The sequence below is a fragment of the Nomia melanderi genome, chromosome 11 (assembly GCF_051020985.1).
Source record: "Nomia melanderi isolate GNS246 chromosome 11, iyNomMela1, whole genome shotgun sequence".
Classification (NCBI taxonomy): Eukaryota; Metazoa; Arthropoda; class Insecta; order Hymenoptera; family Halictidae; genus Nomia; species Nomia melanderi.
The window spans coordinates 17,737,771-17,758,287 of record NC_135009.1 but is presented as its reverse complement, the minus strand read 5'-3'; the positions used below and the strand labels follow the sequence as shown (position 1 = coordinate 17,758,287).

Sequence of the window (20,517 nt, the reverse complement as noted above, 5' to 3'; positions counted from 1 at the left end):
TAAAGATAAGTCGCATGCGTACGGTCCATTTTATTATTTGAAATATTAAAACACACCCAAGACACCCGTATCTATGAAAAATGTAGAGAATTATTGTGAAATAGTACTTTACAGACACATCCAAGACTCGACAGTTTCTCTTTCTTTTTGTTCGTCGAGTTTTTCTCGCATGTTTCTACTATGCTTTTTTACCAGATTCCGAAGCAGCAGAGACGATATTAACGATATTAACGATATTAACGATATACAAGGGCAACGCGAATCGTTCGCTAAAGCAACAAAAGAGAGTCTCGAACATCTCCCTCCTCCTCCTCCTCCTGCTCGTACTCCGTCTGTCCGTCACCTGCCCCCTCTCCCAACAGCACGAGAGACTCCGCCGGTCGGAACATGTCCTCGGGTTACAAGACACGATTTCGAACCGTCGTCACGGAACGGTACCAACGAAAACAACTTCTCGCTGTATCAATCGCGTGCTGTGTGTGTGTGTGTGTGTGTGTGTTCGTTACGGTTAAATCCGCATATATCGTCGATTCTAAAATACGAACGAGGGTGTCGCTCCATGCGTGGAAGATCGGTCGAGGTGCGACACTGGTGTACGTTCAATCTGGCACGCGTCTATATACTATACACATTTTAGATGTTGGGCCGTGGAGGGGCAGTAGTCCAGATTTTTACTTAAAATCTGTACCCTGATTACCATTGTATATTACCAGGGTAAATACACCCGAAAAGGAAAATTTCGCCTATACCCGAAATGAAAAAAATAAAAAGACGATTCGACGGAAATGCTCGCCGCTTGTTTGATTTATCCTAGAATCGTGTATGCGTAAACGGGCCTCAAGATCGGTAGTAAAAATAGACATTATTGCTTCTTGATGTTCTTTTCGTTTTAACGTACAAATTCGTCTTAACGTCTTTCTTATGCTAGCTCGAATGATTTCACGCGGGCTGAAATCTATATTCATAGAAAATTTCATTATCAAATAATTTAATTGATTCTTTTTCACGATTTATGAAGCACCCGCTTCAAGTTCGCTCGCTGGCGTATCTGGTTCTTCGTCGTTGTAAATGTTTTCCGCCATTTGCCATACTTGCATTATATTGTCTTCCGACACTGAACATATCACCCATGGTTCGTTTGGATTCCATGAGAAGTCGCTGATCTTCGCGGTGTGACCACCATGTATAAACTGTAACAATTCCAAATTGTGGGCAAACGAGAGCGATAGATTAGTTGTTTATTAAAGCTTTTCGATTCTATCGGAGTAGAATCGAACGTACCAATAACTCGGGTGGACCGTCCTCTGCATCCTCGCTAGATTGTTCTTCGCCAATTTTACTCAGATCCCATACGTGTAGACGTCTGTCTGTACCGCTACTAGCTAATATAGTCTCGTTGTGCGGTGACCATTGAACTTGAAAGATCTCGTCCTTGTGAGATTCGAAGGAATGTAGTTTCAGCTTGAGATTTCTCAAGTCCCAGAGTGCCACCGTTTTATCGGCGCTGCCGGTCGCAAGGATAAATTCTGAATACGGATTGAAACTTAAACAATTCACTTCGGCTGTGTGAGCGTCGACAGTATGGCTTGGCTTACTCGTGTTGTTACACCTATCAACAGAAATACGTTCTCAAAACGCGTAACCTTTACCGCGGTTCGGAATCGCTACGCGTGCCAGCCGCTGTCCAAGTACCTTGTGTCCCAGATCATTAACTTTTGATCGTCCGCAACTGAACCGAACAAAGATTCGTGTAACAAATGCCAAGCCACGTCTTCGACGACAGCGGTGTGTCCTGTAAATATAGTTTTCGCATCGATAACTCGATTTTCTTTTGGCGGTGCGTTAATGTCCCACAGGCAAATCGTATGGTCGTCGGATGCGCTTAGCAGATATCCGTTCAAATTAGGATTCCACGATAGACCGTACCCTTCCTTCTGATGTCCTCTCAATCTGTTCACAAACGGCGGTTAGTCAAATTCTTAGAAAGATCTTACCAAAGACGGATAAACCCTTCTCCCTTTCTTTTCCTCTCGTTCCACGCTTACCTCAGATCAGGTTGACATTCGCCATTCGGGTCTGGTTTACTAGGATGTTTCGTGTAATCGAACACGAGAACATCGCTGGATGGCGTTTTAGTTGCGATGACACATGGATTTTGCGGCATGTACCGTGCTCTGTTCACTTCCCCTTCGTGATTTATCTTTATTTCGATTTCAATCTTCCCGCTAACAGACCCGAATCCGCCAAATTCCCCCTTCTCATTGTCGTAATGAGACGCGTCGAATTGAGCATCTTCGTTTGGCAGTTGAACGCTAGCGATTAGCAAATGATTCTGTTCGTCGGAGGTATGCGTACCCAATATAAGGCGGTGTACGGAGTAATCTTTCCCCTCTGGTCTAGTTACATCGGGTAGCCATTGGGCGGTCAAGGATGGCCACTCGAGGGCATGTGTCATTACAAGATCGTACAAAAAGGGTGTATTTTTTTTCCATATTTTGTATTCTTCGTTAATAACTCTTTCCTCTACAGCATCGTCGAAAGTCTCTGGAAACAAGCAAAGAATATAGAATAAAACAGCCGCCGGGTATAAGACAATATCGGAACAGGTTCCAGCATTAAACAGGTGAAATAGACCCATTGACGTTTTCACACGATTATCAAAAGTATTTAATAGAGCCACCTTTTCAATCTGCCATGAAAGAAACGATTTTGAAAAATTGATTGCTACTCGATCGACAAAAACATTATACCCTTTGCCATGATATATAACCTGCTGATCATCGGACGAAAGTTTTTCTTTCAAATCTGTCGTATTTACGGTAACGAAACGATTCTTTTCTTCATTCCCAATTCGAATGAAATATCGCTACTAAATTAGACGATTTCGAGGAATTAATATCACGTTCTAGCAGAAATAAATCCATGTGAACTCGTTGCGAAGAGCAATCTTGTTTACCATAATACGGAAAGCGTCCTTTGAGCAAACGTCTGATAGTTCTAAATACACGAACAATTAGGAAACGTAAAAGGGATACGTAGCAACGTATTTTATTCTTACCGCCGTCTTTATCTCCCATCCTTGCGTTCTGTTAAATCTTTATGGTAATACGAAAAATACTGTCCAAACCTTTAACCCGCCAAAAAGCCGCGAAGCCCAGCCGGATTTCATCAAAAATGCAAGCGTACTTGCTAGAATGCCTTAAATATATACGCTGCGTTCTCATCGCACAATCGCTATACAATTGTCATACGACGCGACGTATGAGAATAAGCGAAACCTTATTTGCGATACATACCTTAAAATGCCTCTCATCGCATCCTTTGCTTCGTATACGAATCGTATCGCACATCTGAATGTTTATGAACTTCAATCTATTCGCGCTAACAAGAATTACATTGAATTGCCTTCGGTCGGTGGTTTTCGATTATTTACGTTGCGTATTTGAACAATTCGGTGAGCGTCGAACATGTCAAATTGTTGTACGCTACATTCCTCTGGATCACGTGTTTTGTTCATTAAATTAAAGTATCTGGACACCCGCAAAATAGAGCAACAGAAATAGAAGAAGTTAATAATATTATGAGTACGATCGATAATATTTAGTTTACGACATATATAAGATTGCAAGTGTAAAGTGACCCGACAAACCGTAGTCGTATTTACGTCTGTCTACAGAGATCGTTCTTCATTTCAAAAGTAATTTCATAATTTCCGGAATATTTTAGCATGCTACAATTTCAAGGACAAAAGTCAACAAATATTCTTACTGTTGTCTAGGAAAACGTGGCAATTTCAATCGCAAACAAATTGACGGAAATCAAGTGAAAAACATGGAAGATACCGACGCTAAACGAAACGCGAGGAGAAGACGAATTTTGGAAAATTCAGAAAAACGTTTATTAAAAATTACCGGTTTAAATGGTGATACCAAAATAGAAGGTAAATAATATTTTCATTCCAACTGTACGTTCCAGCCAGTTAAGAAAGAAGAAAATTTTAGTTCGGTTAGATTTCAAATTGTTGCTTTTGCTCCTTAAATATCAATGCTTATATATTTCTCTACATTTCCATGATCTTTGGATTCTATGGTCTGTAGAAATTTACTTATTAATCAGGTTTTGCGTAACAGAAATGAAAAACTAAAAATCATTTGTTTGGAATGCTATTATTCGTTAATTATTATATCATACTATTAATTTTGTATTTAGATACATCTAGTCAAACTTCATTTCTGTGTAGAGGGATGCAAGAAGAAAAGTTACAACGGAATGTAAATGGTTTGACGTTAGGTAATGCATTTTAATATCAAATGTACTTTTTTGTCTTTAATGTTTGCAATTGTCACTTATTTATATGTTTATAGAGAAATCCGATAACAGAATTAAGGGTACAAACTTTTTTGAGTCGAATAACACATGGAACAATATATCGACCTCTCCAAGAGATGAATGTGACAATGCCAGAACAAAAACAGAGCATATCGATAATAGGCTTGCACAACCAAGTATTTCAGTACCTCCAGTGCTAATAAATCGTACAAATTATGTATTGTTAGCCTTTGTTGTGAACATATTACTCGTGTTAGAACTGGACTACTTATTTGGGAAGGTAATTATCGATTTTTATGATATCAAGTACAATATTTCTTTTCATAGTATCCCTATACATTTCTGATAACATTATAACAAATAATTCTTTTGAAATATGATGGTTGATTGAACATTTCAGACACTTTTTATACCATATCTTCCAATAATGTTGGTTCGTTTGTACATTGTTACAAATAGACGAGGAACACAAGACAATAATCTCTTCTATACTGCTTTGATCTTATGTAATATTAAACCTCAATTGACTTATCAATTTAAAAAATTTATGACAGTGCTGCACACAATGGTTCAGGATTTGGCTTTATACATTTTTAGCTTTACTGCAATACATTATGTTCTTTTTCATTGTTTATGTACAACCAATACTTTAACTGTTCTAAATAAGCGCTTATTGGAACAAATTATGTAAAAGTTCTATAGAAAATAAGAATATACATCGTACATTGACTTAAACTTCTTATCATTTGCATATTATTGATTTCTACAATGTTAAAAATGCATCCACAAATGAAATACTACAAATTTTACAAATAATACAATTTAATAGATGTAAATTTAGATTGTAATTTATAATTTTAAGTCAAGATAGTTACACCTCTTTATTATGTTTCAACTTTTCTGCTCTCCTTTAGAAGATGTATGTTTTGTACGATTTGCATGTCTTACAATATCTGGATGTCCTAAACTTATCATTTCCTTTTCCCATGCGACTAGGTCCTTTTTATATTGCTCCATCAACTTTGTTCCCTCTACTCGATACTGCTCTTTTTCTGCGTGTGACATATTTTTCCACTTTTTTGACAGTTCACTTATCCAATCCTAGTAGAAAGTGATTAAAAAATGTAAGAAATAATATAATAAAAAAGAATAATAAATAGAACAAATTTTTTAGAAATTTTATTTTATGCTTTCAGATTTTTCACCTTCCAATTAATTGTACAATCCAACCCATTGTGTCTTATTAAAATGAATTTACTTTGATTTTTAAGTAACTGTTAATCTTAAGTATCTGTTTATACTTCATCATATATAATTATTTTAACCTTTTGCACTCAAAGCAATTAGATTATACATTGATTCTTTTTAATTATTTCTGGAATAATTCATTGCGCAAAAATTTACTATACCTTGACATTTATATCTGATCCTCTTTCCTTTTTATTCTTATCCATATATATTAGAAATGCATTTCTTGGTTTTTTTGGCTTTTTATATATTTCTATTTTCTGTAAATACACTTATTTTAAAGCGATCAAAGAATACAACAAATGTTACACTATAAAGATTTAAATATACTGGTACAATTACCCGTTTAATCTCTAATGTAGCAGATCTGTCCTTACGTTTACTCTTCTGTTCAAACATTAGCGATTTTTGTTCCTCAGTTATTGAATCTACATACCGTTTTAATTCTTCAAGGTATATTTTATAGTTTGTATCATACTGTTTGCTGAAGTTTAGTTTATACGTTGGTTCCATTTCAGCCCATTTTTTGGAAGCTTCTTTCACTACTTCGGTAACTTTTATATTAGGATTACTTTTTATTAACGCTGGTCTAATATGCCTTACGTATAAGAGAAAACTAGATAATGGTTTCTTTGGCTTCAGTGGAAGTGTCACTTGATTTGAATCTGTTGTTGCATTTGTTGCTAAATATTGACTCAATTTCAACGTGCAGCTTCTGAAAGAATAAACAACAAGTCTCGTTTGCGGTAAGAAAAACTACACTAAAGAGCATCTTATATTACGGACAAAGAATAAAAGTCTTTGTAACTATTAATAATGAATTAATACTTAATTATTAATGAAAATAACGTCCACTTACTCATTAATATGAGTAAACATTTATACACGTTTACAATTATTATTAAACGCTAACTAAATACTGTATTATAACCTATAAGAATATCGGTACCATGTTATAAAAAGTAATTTTACCTCGTATATAAAAAGCTTCTCGAATCAATAAATGACATAAATTTTCCAAAACCTGCCATTGAAGATAAAAAATCCTTTATTTTACCCTCTTGTAAGTTTATAGTACCTATGTGTACACTACGTGCGGCATACGTATATTTTGACTAAAAAGACGGTGATCATTCGCTGTAGAGAATTATTAGGTTATAAAAGAAACGGAGGAATACATGTTGAAAGAATTAAATACCAACATCTGCATTTTAAGTTTGGCGCTGCGAATCAGTCAATAAATGTACAATATTGCCCGTATAATTGAAAAGGTTCAACGAGATATCTAATACTCGATAATAAGGAAAGCTGTTGCTTCTCTCTCCTCTCTCCACTCTCCTCTCTCTTCTCTCCTCTCTCCCTCTCTTTCTTGAAATCTGTCGGTGACGATTGAAATTTTTAAATGTTATCTGGTAGAACTATTACGTACGCTGCATATACGCTACGCATTGAAACGAGATATCTTGTGTTTACATTAATACGTACAGGGGACAGGGTTTGCTAATTATTAGTGATTATATCAATATCAATCATAAATTATATAGCAACAGACTCGTACGATACAGCGCCAGACTTATAGATACAATACCATACTTACTCTGATTCATTATGATCTTATAGGTGGAATAGAAACAAAGAATAATAAAGCAATTCCTCCTAAGCAAAATCCAAAACGTTGTTATCCGTTAAAACCAAAATCTTATACTCAAAATAGGTGAAATTATAGAAATCACAAGATGGATTGGCAAAAGTCCATGATCTTTGCTTTCACAGGAACTCAATGTCTCCTTTAATAAAAGCTGAACAAATTTCAACGTGTCTTTGCAATAACAGAATTTTAAAAATGTGCTGTAACATAAATATCTACATGTACGTATCCTATATTCTTAAACTAAGATTATATTAAGAGAAACGAAGAGTTTAATTCGAAATTGTATTCATTGCAGTTGTATTTTTTGGATACAGTACAGTAAATGATTACTATTTAACAAAAATAGAACATCTGTCCATGTAATTAAGCACAACAGTCAATGCGTTAAAGTATATATTAAAATAGATAAAATAAAATATAAAGTAAGAATAAATCAAAATGAATTTGAAATGGTTGAATTCAAACACATTTTTCGTTGAACTTGTAACATTGTGTATTTGCAAATAAATGAACCCTTAATTTCAATTTCTTAGGTAAAATTATTGTTTCTGTGCATTTGTTACATCGAGTTCTTTCGCAGACACTATTACACGTCATTCATTTTATTGAAATTTAAAGAATCATTTACACGTCGGTTTTGAAAATTATTTTACCTTTTAGTTTCTCGTAAGGAACAGGCTACTTTGCATGTTTACATGAAGTATCTTTCTGTGTATATATGCGGTTTTTCTCGTAATGAAAATGATGAAACATTTATTTAAAGGGAAAAGCCGTATGCAATTATTGCAAATTAACTTGGAGAACTTAATTGTATACGCGAATTCAGAAGTAGTAAATAGAGAATACAGTATATTAACAAATAATTACGTCTGCATCTTACGTATGTGTACAAACAGAATTGTGTCTTTACGGTTACAATGTCACGCGTAGGTGACAAAAAAAGAAGGGAAAAACGAACCAAAAAAAAGGAAAAAAAGAAAAAGAAAGAAAAAGAAAGAAAACAGACGAACAAGGATAATGTCTTTTAAATGTTTTCCTTTGCCTCTGACGAATGAGATACTAAATTTACCGAATACGCGTCTCTTTCGCAATGCAGATTTACACAGATTACATGAATTGCTTGCTCAATCGAATCTATGTACCGTATCTTCCTCATACACGAGTCGCAACGAATCGCAACGAATCGCAACGAATTCTTTTGTTATCGAATCTTCCTTTCTCCTAAGCGATTCAAAATATTTCAACCAACTGTTCTTTAATATATTTAAGAGAACTATTTTGACAAAAATCCATAGTGCGACAGACACCATCAGAATATATTCATTTTCTACCATGCGCGCAATAAGTAACGTAAGGTATTAATACCTATGTATTTTCTAGAGCGTATTTCATAACGCTTTGGACGTATGAATTATTCGTTCGATTTAAACGAATTTCTAAACGGCTACGTTGAAACCTCATGGTAGCTGTTGCATTGTAACAAATTTAACATTCTCATCGAACAACCGATATTTATTGTGGTACGTTGTTTTACTGGACTCCCTTCGGTAGCTGAATCCACAAATCGAATAAATTCTTTTCCAATATATTTCGATAAAATCTCTGTATTGCTTTCCTTCAGGTACCTCCTTCGCGTAAAGATTTCTGTTGTTCCAAAAGCCGTTCCAAAGGAGACGGACCAGGTCCGGACCACAAGGATTGCTGACTCAGTCGAGTTTTCGTCTGATCTTGATTCGATACGTTACACGCCTGCGAGCTCGAACCCCACGTGTTGTTACTGCTGAACAGCGAATAAGTGTTCCCCGTGTTGATCGACTGAGAAGATTTCAAGTCCATCTGCGAACAAATACACACAACCTGGTAACACCGTCCAGTCGGCGGACTGTATTCGGTATTCAAAATAAACCTAACGCGTACCTCTCGCGCGGCAGAGTGCTCAAAGTTTCCGCCGATGAAGTGTTGTTTGCCGTGCTGCGAATCGGTTTGATAATTCGATCTCACCGGCAATTGCGAGACCGTGTTCCCAGGGCTGACAGAGTCCTCCCAATTACGGAAATTCTCGATCGTAGTTGTATCTTTGCCGCGCAACTGTGTCCCGGCTGTGCTCGAGCCCCAGCAAGGTACCGAGATCTGCGACTGTTGAGAAAATTTATCTTTCCATAAGCCGAAGTTCGTGCTCTCGTAATTATGGAACAGCGGATAATTGTTCGCGAGCTGCGATTGGCTTCTCGGCATGCCCATCTGATTCGGAAACGAAAACTCTAAAAGGTCCGAACTTTTGTTGTACACGGAAGAGGACAGTTGCTTCTGCGACATTTGACCGAAAGCGTTCTGATTGAAATCGCTTTGGTTGAAATGAAAGTGAAAGCTCGACGTGCTAGTCGGACTTAACGAGCTTCCCGGTACGTTCGCCGGTACGTTCGACGGCACGTTGGACGGCACGTTCGACGGTACGTTCGACGGCACGTTGGACGGCACGTTCGACGGTACGTTCGACGGTACGTTCGACGGCGCGTTCGACGGTACGTTCTGATGAAGATTCTTCTGATATGTATTTAACGTCGACAACGCTGAAGCATTTACGATGCCCGAACTGGTTAAACTGACTGGATTATGTAAAGGTATTGTACTTGATCGAAGACCGGACTTTGCAACGTTTTGCTGCTGAACTTCCAAGTTATGAGCTTGCTGTTGCTGCTGCTGCTGCTGCTGCTGCTGCTGCTGCATCGTTATGTTCTGTTGAGAACTAATATTATGCGACATAGCTGATATTATATTCTGTTGGCTCGAGGATGGAAAATGGCCAATGTTTTGATGCACCAACGTATTTTGGTGCATATTGTGAATCTGCAATCGTTGATGCAGGGGCCTACTTTGACTCGACGCGTGTTGCAAACTAATATTCTGAGGTATCGACTGCTGCCCAGAGCTCGAAGCGAACTGTCCTTGTTGCACGGGATAATTTCCCGTGTTTCCTATATGATTGGTCATATAAGTTTTTGTAAACTGTGGATTTTGTACATTAAACGGTGGACTCTGATAGCAAATCGTTCCCACGCATTGAGATATACCCGACGCTATGGGTTGGTTGTTCCCGGTCTGTTGCTCCTTCGTAGGGAGATTATTAATTTGCGAGAGGTGCGAGACAACGTGCTGCGTTTTCGCTGGTTTCGGTTGGTTCGATGGCGACACAATTGGATTTTGCACGGTCGTCGTCGAGAAGGGTATCAATGGTAAGCGGCTCTGAATCGAATTGGTCAACGCGGCTGTCGACGCCACAGGTAGATTGTTCGGTTTCGAGGTTTCTCCGATAATTGGAATGCTCTTGTTTCCCGCGGGCATACTTTTCACCGGCGAGGTCGAACCAACTTTACCCTTTTTCTCGTTTTCTTCGTCGACGACCAACGGCGAGACGTTCTTGAACGTCACTTGTTTCTGTTCAGTTTCGGCGCGACGCATAATAGCTTGCATCGCTATGTTCTGTCTTGGCTTCCTCGGGAGAGGAGCCGCCGTCGTGTTACCCTCGAAATTGTTACACTCCGCGTGAGCAGTCAACGAATCCTTGTTCCGCTCCAGCGAACCCTGAGGTTTCAAAATCCCTATTTTCTTGTCGAGCGTGCTCTCCAATAGCGTGTCGACGTCCGCGGAGCTTTTACTGCTGGCAGATTCCGAGAGAACCGGACTAGCCGACACGAACGGACACGGCCTTTCCTTGTTCAAACTGAGCTCCTCCAGTTCTTTCATCAGCTCGTTGCTTGGCCCGTTCCCCTCGCTCATCGAACTAAATTTCTTGTCGCCTTTGTCCTCTCCTCCTGTAACGGCGATCAATGCAGTGCCATTGATTCTGTACTGTGCCAGAGAATGACCCAAACGTAAAATACGGACCGCGCGCAACTTGTTGGAAGTCTCGGCGTCGCCCTCCAAGTCGGTACTCGTAAATTTCAGACACTCGAAACTCTTTTCCAGCGGCAAGAAGCCTTGTAAATCACGATCTTCTGGCAGTGGTACATTAACGTATTGATCGTAAGCAAAATCGACTACGCAATTCTGTAAGGCATTTAGTAAGACGCAAAGACTGGGCCAGATCTGAAGTCTCGATGTAAAAGCAGCTTCTTCCAAAACTGTGGGTTTTGTATGAATCCAATCAAGGCACAGTTTTATAGAAGGCAAAGCGAAGTACTCGACGATAGAATTCTTGATCGTATAGACTGGCAACAATAAAGCGGACAGACTCCCCGCGATCAGATCCAGGATGCAGTCTCGGGCTATTCTTTCGTCGAACGTTAACTGTTCGTTCCTCAGTGGTTCGGTGTTGCCCATAACGACACTTGTCGTATGTTCCAACGCGTACAAATTAATTACAAACATTTGAACGAGCATCCAGGAACTGAAACTTTCCGTCGCCACTAAAGCTGTTAGCGTTTCGGTCAACAATTTCGTGTATATAGATGCGGTCTTCAGGTTCCCAAGATTATGAATAACACCGTGCAGTTTCAAGAAGATTGCTATGTATTCCTGGGAAGTTAATTTAGTTTTACCTTCGACATTTATAGAGGTGTCGTTTAAAGCAGAGGATAATGTTTTCGCTAGATTCGTGGTGGCGACGGGAAACGGATGTTTCACAGCAACGGAACGCGTATAGTGAAACACGGTTCCCAACTTATTGCCGCGCGACGCTTCCAAAAGTGCCAACTGATTGTACGGTTGCCCGCTGGATGGTGACAATGATACGGCATGTCTGTAGAACAGTTCCGCTTGTCTACTCTCATTCCTATAACGAGCAATATCTCCCAAGTGTACTAGACAATACTGGCACGCGTAGAAACACGACGATTTATGAGGCACCGACAGGTTCTCGACAGCCTTCCACGGCGAAGTACATCCGTAAACATAGCCTTTCCTACGAAATAAGTCTTATGTACATTTATTGTCCGAAAATATTTCATACTTTTAGTGGATTTCGTCCAATTACCTTCTGAACGGTAAATCTAAATCGAATGCTGTACAAATTTCTTGTAGTAACGTTAAATAAAAACCGCTTGCTGCTTCCAAGCACCAACTGAGTAACGCCTGAGACTCTCCTCGTTTAGGATTTTTCCTATCCTTTGCTTGCGACTGTAGAGTTGCTATGTAATTCTTGAATCCAAGATTCCAAAGTTCTTGCTCTACCTTTCTATCCAACGCGTATTCCAGATCCAATATGAGCACTTGTTGATATATTTTTTGTAACTGCTGCTGACATACCCATGCATCGCTATCATTTAAAAGGTCTTTACAACGTTGAACTTTATCCTTTAGTGGCTCGGCTTTTCTAATAAGTGTACAAATTGAATAACTTTCCCAAAAAACATTGAATATACAGAAAGGCATAAATACTCGACAAATTGTCTTTTACTCACTTTAAAGCTTGTACAGCTGCGTTTAGGCCCATATTCCGTACACCTTAACTCGTTAGTGCAACACGTTTTGCCTATGTAAATAAGAACTTAACCTTAGATTACGTTACATCTAATAAACAATGGACATTTAATCGTGTAACATTTAACCATTTATTATAATACTAACACGAGATACATACGTGTTTGTAGTAAAATGCGCTAGTTTACAAAAAATGCATATGTTAAACGCACTATCACATAACGACTTCATAATTTTATCAGGGTACATAGATCCAACACAATGCACTAAATTTTAATCACCGATTTCCCTTTTTCGATTAGTTTACTCATAGCATACGAATCATTGATTGTTTAACATGTGAAAGATATTAAATAATACTATGTCATCGATCAAATTATGAATCGAATCGATTATATGAACGATTACGCGTGATTCCTCGTTACACGAATATAGTATCGAATTATATGAACACATCGAATGATTACACCGACAAAAACATTCAAACACACGATTCTTTCGCGAGAAATTTTATCAACCGTTTCGTGTAACACGATTTATTCAACTGAGGAAAGTCACTGTATATTGTAATTGAATATCTAGGTTAACTATAACACAACGATATTAACGCTATAAGGTAATAAAGTAGTTTACAAAATACCAAATTGATAACCAATTTCAGATTCAAATATAAATTAAAAGTTCATTATAAAATCTAATTTAAAGGGAGATAAGGACTTACATTCACATATTTATATTAAGAAAAAAGCATAAGATCCATCGCATTACCGATATGTACTTCACAGTAACGAAAAACTGTACCGCCCTCGCGTTAAACATCTCAGTTACTTTCAACGAAAACCATCAAAATTTTCAATGGATCCAAATGAAACTTCGAAAAGTGTGCTATTCGAATGCACACAAATGAAGCATTGAACTATCGGATATTGGATTGTAAAAATATTTCGCCGAATCATATGAAGTATCTTTTCAGACTATAAATTCAATCCTATTGATGATTGTACGATTTGAAATGTAAGGTTAGAGAGATGGCCTGTGTCGTCAAACAATTCTATACATACTTAAGTATACTAGTGCGAAAATCTTGTCGAAAATGTTGTCGACTTTAGCCTCTAAGAAATGTTTGCTGCGTTTCCGATGGAATCATAGGAACGCGAATAATCACCGTTCGTTATTCCTGGTATGTACAACTCCTTAATTATTGTAACATAATTCACCGCTATTTTTCTTCTATTAAATTCGATTTTGTTTATGTAATTTCATTGTTTCAAGACGCACGTGTTTAGATCTGATACGTATATTAACATTAGTAGTGTAAAGATTCGAATGTATAACATTTTTAAGTAGAGAGAATTATGTTTCAAGCTTACTTTTCTCTTTCTATCATTTTAGAGTCCCATTGGTTATCATGATGATCAAAAGCAAAAAGAAATTGAAGCGAAACGAAAAGAAATAATGTCACGTGGCCTCCCAAGACAAAAACCTTTGAAGGGTGTCAAGCAGATATTTATTGTTTCTTCTGCGAAAGGAGGTGTTGGCAAATCTACAATTGCTGTGAACTTATCCACTGCTTTAAAAGTTCTTGAACCGCAAAAATCTGTTGGTCTACTCGATGCCGATATATTTGGGCCTTGTGTACCTCTAATGATGAATATACGAGAATCTCCTGTGATTAACAGCAACAAACTTATAGAACCAGTTGTGAATTATGGAGTAAAATGGTAAACATTTCATTTGGTATTCTGCGTCGTCTATCAGTTGTTGCAATTAATCCCTATAGTTCTTCTTCGTACGTAGCATGTCCATGGGCTTCTTAATCAATGATAAATCTCCTGTAATTTGGAGAGGATTGATGGTAATGAGTGCCATTGAAAAATTGTTGTATCAAGTAGCATGGGATCCTTTGGATTATCTCATTATCGATACCCCTCCAGGAACAGGAGATACGCATCTTTCAATAATACAGAATATCCCAGTCACTGGAGCATTGTTGGTGACTACAGCTCAGAAGGCATCTTTAGAAGTAACTAGAAGGGGACTTAATATGTTTAAAAAATTGAACATTCCAATTGTTGGAATTGTAGAAAATATGAGCAGCATTGTGTGTACTAAGTGTAACAATGAAATAAGTCTTTATGATAATGAAATGAAGACTGAGATCGAAGAATTTGGTATTAAATATTAAGTTTATGTAATTTTCAACGCATACTAACATTTGTTCATAGCTTTTCATGTATTCTGTGTAGGTGTGAAAATCTTACAGACAATACCTGTATCCAAAAATATTGCGCAAAGTGGCGACAATGGTAAACCAGTTGTATTTTCTGCTCCAGAAAGTATCGAAGCCCATGCATACAAAGATTTGGCAAAGTACATAATTTCGTTCCTAGTTAATGAACCACTACAAAAAGTATGATATTATCTTCCATAGGTATTAACAAATTTATTAATATTATATATTATTTAAAAATGTTCACGGAAGCGTTCTCTCTCCAGCAACGTTCATATAATTATCTTTATCCCCACCTAAGTTGATAACTCATCCCCTCCTATGTCAACTGTACAAACTAAACAGATACTACCTACTGTACTTGGTAGTTCGAGTCCGTTTTTCTATGATTCATCACAAGATTACACAGCATGCTGCAATATCTCTGCTTATAGTTCACTGATTTCAGAGTTTACCGTTATTTTACCGAACAGTATGTATTCAATCAAGAATATTACATATTTTCCTATATTAATTAAAATGTATTTTAGACTGAAATAATATCAAACAACCTCGGCATCGCTTCGAAAATGTTTTTGTACGGCTAGTCTGCAATTGGTTCCCTTTCAACATTTTCTGACTTTTATAGTTTTCAGATTCAGTTTCCGAAATGAGTAATAGAAGCCCCACAAGTGTTCATTCCGATGTAAACGCTGAGGTTTACGATGTACCAATGGATGTAATTATCAGACCCATTCCCCCGATCGTCGACGAAGAGAAAGTTGAAAGTTTAATGAACACATTAAAGAGTCCTGAATCAGAATCCTCTGTGCCACCGATCGATGTTTTGTGGATTAAAGGCAGCGAAGGTAATATGATCTTTGATTTTATTTAGTTTGTAAATAGATATGAGCGTAACGGTTCATTGTACATTATTCTGTTCTTTTTCATTATAGGCGGTGATTATTATTACTCGTTTGGTGGTTGTCATCGATACACGGCCCATCAGAGACTGGGAAGACCATACATCAAAGCTAAGCTTATACAATCGACGATAACAGATTTAAGGACATACCTTGGTGGTTCCACGCCAGTTTTAAAATAAATACAAATTTGTTTTTACTCGTCTTCTAGGTGCTTTACAGAAACCTTTGTAAAAACGAATAAGGAAAGTATTCCTACTTACTACCAGTTCCGTGCTGTGCCAGTATTAAAAAATACTCCAATGAAAATCTCTGCTTTCAGATCATTTAGCTCTTCTCATATCATTTATTTTACATCTGTATCATACATACATAAAATTTCACTTTCAAATATGAATGCGAACTTAACACTCTTGCCATGTGTAAAAATTAGAAATCTTAAATACGTAATTAGATACGTAATTATCTAAGTTTTATTAAAGTACGATCACAGCATACTAATTAACAAATGTATTCATTTTATTTGTTATATTTTCCTTGTGTTACTTTACCTTACAAATTGTACCATTCGAGAAAATTTGTCCTAATGTATATAATATACAATAGGACATATGTACCTACAAATCATTGTAGACACATAGTTTAGCTTGAACATATTCGCATTTGTATGTTTTCAATAAAATTTTTAATATTCTCGTTAGACATATATATATATATAAATATTATTCTCCGTACGAATATGTTATAAACTTTTTAAAAGATGATACTTATTCATCTTGTTATTATATTCGTCTATTGTTCCGTATCATTTATTTATACAATAATGATATTAATTTATTCATCTATCTTACCAAACAATCGAGTTTGTAAACGTGCGTGCATTTCAACGTAGATTAAAGCACAACATTAGATTAACCTATGCGTTATAGATAGTTTTATTTTTGTTTTTTTGTGATCCCATAAACTTCGTTGACGATTCTGTTTTCTGCGTGCCTTTCTGCGAGATTTCGGGCTTCATCTCTTGTACGTTAAATTCATAGATATCTTTTAAATTCCGTTTGTGGAAAATTTTCTGGCTAGATTCCTTGATAAAGTATGGTCTATAATTTTTAGTCAGATCTTCTGTCACACTGTTGGATATATCATTAGTCACAGGAGTTTGGCGCGTCTGATTTCCAGATCTATTACTGTTTTTCAAATGATTCGGTATTACCGATTGTTGTAAATGTAATAATTGCGTATTAGTAACTTCACAATCGATTTGCATCATAGTTATGTGATTTGCAGGCGTTGAAAACGTTTCTGTGAAACGATAAGAAAAGAATAGTATAGATCGCGACTACAAAGACGCTTCGTTTCTTTTGATCATCTTTCGATAGAACATCTCTTACCATTCGTAGGCAATGCAGGAAGAACTAATGACATTTTCGGTCTGCCCGTGCTGTTTTTCCTCGAAGCTGGTAAAAGTAAATGCTCTCCGCTAAACCAAACGACGTAGAACGTATCGTCTCTTCTACCTAAAGCTTCAAACAAAGATGCGTGCTCTTTCAACGTCGGAGAGAAAACTTCCACCGCGTTCGATATCGAAGAGCCCGTTGTTTTACCAAGCATTTCTGCCTTAGTTTTCCGTGACGCGTTATGTTTTTCTTTAACTTTCTTTTGCATCACGTACGGCGACGATAATAATCCTTCTAAGAATTTCGCGTCGAACTTTGCGCTCTTCGGTGTAATCCTGTTATCTTGATCGGAATCTCCACCGATCCAACGCCTCAATTCGTAATCCAAACGAATCGATTCACTTTTATTTATATACATGGGACACATGGGTTGAAGCACCGATATATTTTTACGGAAACTCTCTTTGTGATCTTCTTGAATTTGATCCTTTGATGTCCACAACAACGTCCTCCCATGTCTTATGTACGGTGTATTAGTAGTAATGTCAACAGGCAACACGTTCAGATGATTATTTTTCGAGAGAACATTACTGCAAGAGAGCTGATTAAAACCAATTACTACTGTCAATAATAAAATCTTTATAGAAATGTTTATGAACTTACCTGAAAGTATTGACATTTAAGGATATCATAAGAGCCATACCCAAAAGAATAGCAACATTCTTTTTATTTGCACTTAGATTGATACTTCTATGCTTGTTGTTAGTGCCCATTGTATTTTCTAGTGCTGACAGTTTCTGCTTCAGGTTTGTATTTTCCTAACGCAAACAAAGTTTCATTATAATTATTATCTTAAGATAAATTATAGCTAACGAATGAATATTTAATTTCATGAAAGCTCTCACCATCATTAGTTGTTTGTTCTCTTCTTGCAATTTACAAATTTGTTTTTCCAGTGAAGATACATATTCTTTCTTTTTTTTTCGAGAAAGACAAGCAGACTCCCTATTTTTTATCATTCTTTGTTGCCTTTTCAATGCTTTTATTTCATTTTCTTGTCGTCCAGTAAAATTAACGCTTTGAGCTTCATTTTTTATGACAATTGGAGTGTAATTCGAGTGCTCTGTTTTAATTAAAATTGGTCTACATCCAGGCGAGTCATTTTTCATAACTATAGAGGTGCATCCATTTGTATCATTTCTAAGAATCAAAGATCTATCAGTGACACCGATACCAGATTCTCTTCCTGGAATGTATACGTCTGCAGTATTTGTGTACTTTTCTTGTGATATTTGCGCTGTACTTGCTTCTGCTTTTATTTGAACCGGCGAGAACTGTACTGAATTTTGCGCTTTGATATTTCCGTCGGTTGACAGTAAATGAGTCACAAAAGGGTATGATGTGCAATTCTGTTTAGTCTTCTGTGCGAATGTAACAAAATTCTGTGAGTTCAACAAAATCGTATTCCTAGGCTGTCCTGAGAAACAAGATGTAAATCTGTATCGTGCAATTTATTGATACTATATAACGAATTATTTTTATTATTTTTATTTTAAGAATACTGTTTTACCATTATTTGTAGACTCTCTCTTTGGCTGAACTCGAACGTGTTTAGCTGAATTTGCTTTAGAAAGAACAAATTTTGTACACTTTCCATCCTGAGATTTAATAGGCATCAATCTTACTTGCTTTCCAATAGTTGTATCAAAGATTGGCTCTGGAGATGTAGATGGAGAAATATTTTGAGGTGGTGAAATTGGTGGTGTCTCTGGAGTTGGCTGCAAGGAATTAATGCACAGACAATATTTAACTACGGAAAAGAATCAAAACACTTGATTTAACAATTAGCAGACCTTAAAATCGCATAATGAAATAACAGAGTCCACTTCCATTTGAGATTCAGATCTACTAGATTCCGAATGGCTTGATACAGGAGATAATGGCAATTGCATATAAGGACTGGCAGGTTCCAACTTAATTTCTGTTTTGACATCATTAGTAAAATTTGAATTGATATCTAAAAATAATGTAGAATTCGTAACTTTATACCTTTCTCATCAAATGTCAACTTATAAGAAAAAGGAAGATATTAAAAACATACTTGGACTTTGTTGGAAGGTGTGGACATCAAAATCTTCCAGACACGATGTATGTTCTCCGAAAGAGACATCATTTGTGATTTGATCGTCGAAATCAGTCTCTATTTGGGAAGGTGTTTCATCCTCTATGAAAAGTGGAACACTTAATTCAGAACTTAAAGACTGAAATAAATCATCTGAGAGAGGTAAACAATCGCCATCTGGAAAAAAGTGTATCTTTGTTTAAGTTACAATAATAAAAGCAACTTAACATGTAGACTGCCATAAGAATTTTAAGCATCTTGTTTCATAGTAAACAGTATATACCATACCCATTAATTCAAGATCTGGAAATATCTGAATCTCAGATGCTGTAACACCATTCCACTGTGGATCTTGGTTTATCAACATATTTCACCAAATGCGAAACCGTTTTTGTTGAAATAAAAATATTAACCTTTAATCCTGTCAGTACGGCAGATACATTAATAATCTAAACAGAAGTTAAATAGACTTTCCGGTGTTTAATTATTTAAATAAGTTACACTTCCCGACATTAGCTGTTTAATTTTCAAAAACGCATACTACAATAATAGGACCAACAACAATAATGAGCTACGCCGGCTAAAATAGTAGTTGTCCATTCCAAGTACTCAAATACAACTGTTCACACAAAAATTACTATTCGATGCTGGTGTGTAGTTTCTTGTATTGTGATACTTTGCGTATAATATATTTCGATTGACTATATCATCGATCGTTAATTTTTATCAAATTAACGATCTACATTAATAATTCTCAGTTGCGATTTTTGTGATGTTTTTAAAGAAAAAATATAATAAAAAACACCAGTGATACCACCAATAATAAAACGCCCACATAAGGGTACCTTTATAGAAGCGAAACTTCTATTTCGAACCTTCGATGTCCATGTTTCCACCAAAAGGTTCCTTTGGAACTAAAATCTGTAAATAAATACCTACTTAAGGTACTTACTTATTTACATTCGATATAGAGAAACTTTTCGTGAGGAAAGTATCACTAGAGTGCCCAAGTGGGCACCGATTTAGGCATTCTTGGCACAAGTTATAGTATACATGATTTATAAATGATATGCAGAACGGAGATAAAGTTTTTCTATTGATCGTTCCCTAGACGTGGAAGGTAGAGCAAAATCTTCGATTTTTGACACAGTCGATAATTCAGAACATGTGTGACATCGAGTCCCACAAGCTTAACGAAGAGAAGGTAACGATGTTCGATG

The 20,517-nt window shown here is 36.6% G+C and overlaps 6 protein-coding genes across 25 annotated transcripts; 2 read left to right on the top strand and 4 right to left on the bottom strand.

The window, feature by feature from the left end:
• Window positions 1–10: 10 nt before the first annotated feature.
• Window positions 11–3,223, bottom strand: Caf1-55 (chromatin assembly factor 1 p55 subunit). Of its 2 annotated transcripts, none has more exons than XM_031992563.2 (5): window positions 3,059–3,223; window positions 2,046–2,544; window positions 1,693–1,950; window positions 1,282–1,609; window positions 11–1,190 (listed from the first exon to the last, which is right to left on the bottom strand). In XM_031992563.2, the coding sequence occupies exons 1-5, from the start codon at window positions 3,075–3,077 to the stop codon at window positions 1,011–1,013; spliced, it is 1,284 nt and encodes a 427-aa protein (XP_031848423.1). In that variant the 5' UTR covers window positions 3,078–3,223; the 3' UTR covers window positions 11–1,010. The 2 variants fall into 2 exon arrangements, with proteins under 2 accessions (XP_031848423.1, XP_031848422.1); XM_031992562.2 differs by lacking the exon at window positions 3,059–3,223 and adding an exon at window positions 2,751–2,992.
• Window positions 3,224–3,304: 81 nt separating this feature from the next.
• LOC116433919 (uncharacterized) lies at window positions 3,305–5,058 on the top strand. Of its 2 annotated transcripts, XM_031992574.2 has the most exons (5): window positions 3,305–3,697; window positions 3,779–3,940; window positions 4,210–4,290; window positions 4,365–4,609; window positions 4,730–5,058. In XM_031992574.2, the coding sequence occupies exons 2-5, from the start codon at window positions 3,832–3,834 to the stop codon at window positions 5,018–5,020; spliced, it is 726 nt and encodes a 241-aa protein (XP_031848434.2). In that variant the 5' UTR covers window positions 3,305–3,697; window positions 3,779–3,831; the 3' UTR covers window positions 5,021–5,058. The 2 variants fall into 2 exon arrangements, with proteins under 2 accessions (XP_031848434.2, XP_031848435.2); XM_031992575.2 differs by lacking the exon at window positions 3,305–3,697 and having other exon boundaries at window positions 3,789–3,940; window positions 4,241–4,290.
• Window positions 5,051–6,686, bottom strand: TFAM (mitochondrial transcription factor A). The gene is made up of 4 exons (XM_031992573.2): window positions 6,550–6,686; window positions 5,920–6,292; window positions 5,739–5,837; window positions 5,051–5,430 (listed from the first exon to the last, which is right to left on the bottom strand). The coding sequence occupies exons 1-4, from the start codon at window positions 6,606–6,608 to the stop codon at window positions 5,221–5,223; spliced, it is 741 nt and encodes a 246-aa protein (XP_031848433.2). The 5' UTR covers window positions 6,609–6,686; the 3' UTR covers window positions 5,051–5,220.
• Window positions 6,687–7,508: 822 nt separating this feature from the next.
• On the bottom strand, window positions 7,509–15,053 carry LOC116433903 (uncharacterized). 10 transcript variants are annotated; one of them, XM_031992518.2, is made up of 5 exons: window positions 14,917–15,053; window positions 12,628–12,698; window positions 12,201–12,563; window positions 9,146–12,128; window positions 7,509–9,064 (listed from the first exon to the last, which is right to left on the bottom strand). In XM_031992518.2, the coding sequence occupies exons 2-5, from the start codon at window positions 12,657–12,659 to the stop codon at window positions 8,846–8,848; spliced, it is 3,597 nt and encodes a 1,198-aa protein (XP_031848378.2). In that variant the 5' UTR covers window positions 12,660–12,698; window positions 14,917–15,053; the 3' UTR covers window positions 7,509–8,845. The 10 variants fall into 10 exon arrangements, with proteins under 10 accessions (XP_031848378.2, XP_031848383.2, XP_031848376.2 ...); XM_031992523.2 differs by having other exon boundaries at window positions 12,201–12,539; XM_031992516.2 differs by lacking the exon at window positions 14,917–15,053 and adding an exon at window positions 13,415–13,560.
• Window positions 13,685–15,977, top strand: LOC116433913 (sulfiredoxin-1). 6 transcript variants are annotated; one of them, XM_031992560.2, is made up of 6 exons: window positions 13,685–13,826; window positions 14,039–14,367; window positions 14,444–14,817; window positions 14,893–15,056; window positions 15,505–15,724; window positions 15,812–15,977. In XM_031992560.2, the coding sequence occupies exons 1-6, from the start codon at window positions 13,740–13,742 to the stop codon at window positions 15,958–15,960; spliced, it is 1,323 nt and encodes a 440-aa protein (XP_031848420.1). In that variant the 5' UTR covers window positions 13,685–13,739; the 3' UTR covers window positions 15,961–15,977. The 6 variants fall into 6 exon arrangements, with proteins under 6 accessions (XP_031848420.1, XP_031848419.1, XP_076228527.1 ...); XM_031992559.2 differs by having other exon boundaries at window positions 14,872–15,056; XM_076372412.1 differs by lacking the exon at window positions 13,685–13,826 and having other exon boundaries at window positions 14,218–14,367; window positions 14,427–14,817; window positions 14,872–15,056.
• On the bottom strand, window positions 15,512–20,415 carry Atf6 (bZIP_ATF6 domain-containing protein ATf6). Of its 4 annotated transcripts, none has more exons than XM_031992526.2 (9): window positions 20,143–20,415; window positions 19,586–19,746; window positions 19,277–19,474; window positions 19,029–19,192; window positions 18,746–18,953; window positions 18,081–18,652; window positions 17,839–17,993; window positions 17,170–17,765; window positions 15,512–17,080 (listed from the first exon to the last, which is right to left on the bottom strand). In XM_031992526.2, the coding sequence occupies exons 2-9, from the start codon at window positions 19,662–19,664 to the stop codon at window positions 16,695–16,697; spliced, it is 2,358 nt and encodes a 785-aa protein (XP_031848386.2). In that variant the 5' UTR covers window positions 19,665–19,746; window positions 20,143–20,415; the 3' UTR covers window positions 15,512–16,694. The 4 variants fall into 4 exon arrangements, with proteins under 4 accessions (XP_031848386.2, XP_031848385.2, XP_031848387.2 ...); XM_031992525.2 differs by having other exon boundaries at window positions 20,250–20,415; XM_031992527.2 differs by lacking the exon at window positions 20,143–20,415 and having other exon boundaries at window positions 18,081–18,375; window positions 18,454–18,652; window positions 19,586–20,136.
• Between the last annotated feature and the right edge of the window lie 102 nt (window positions 20,416–20,517).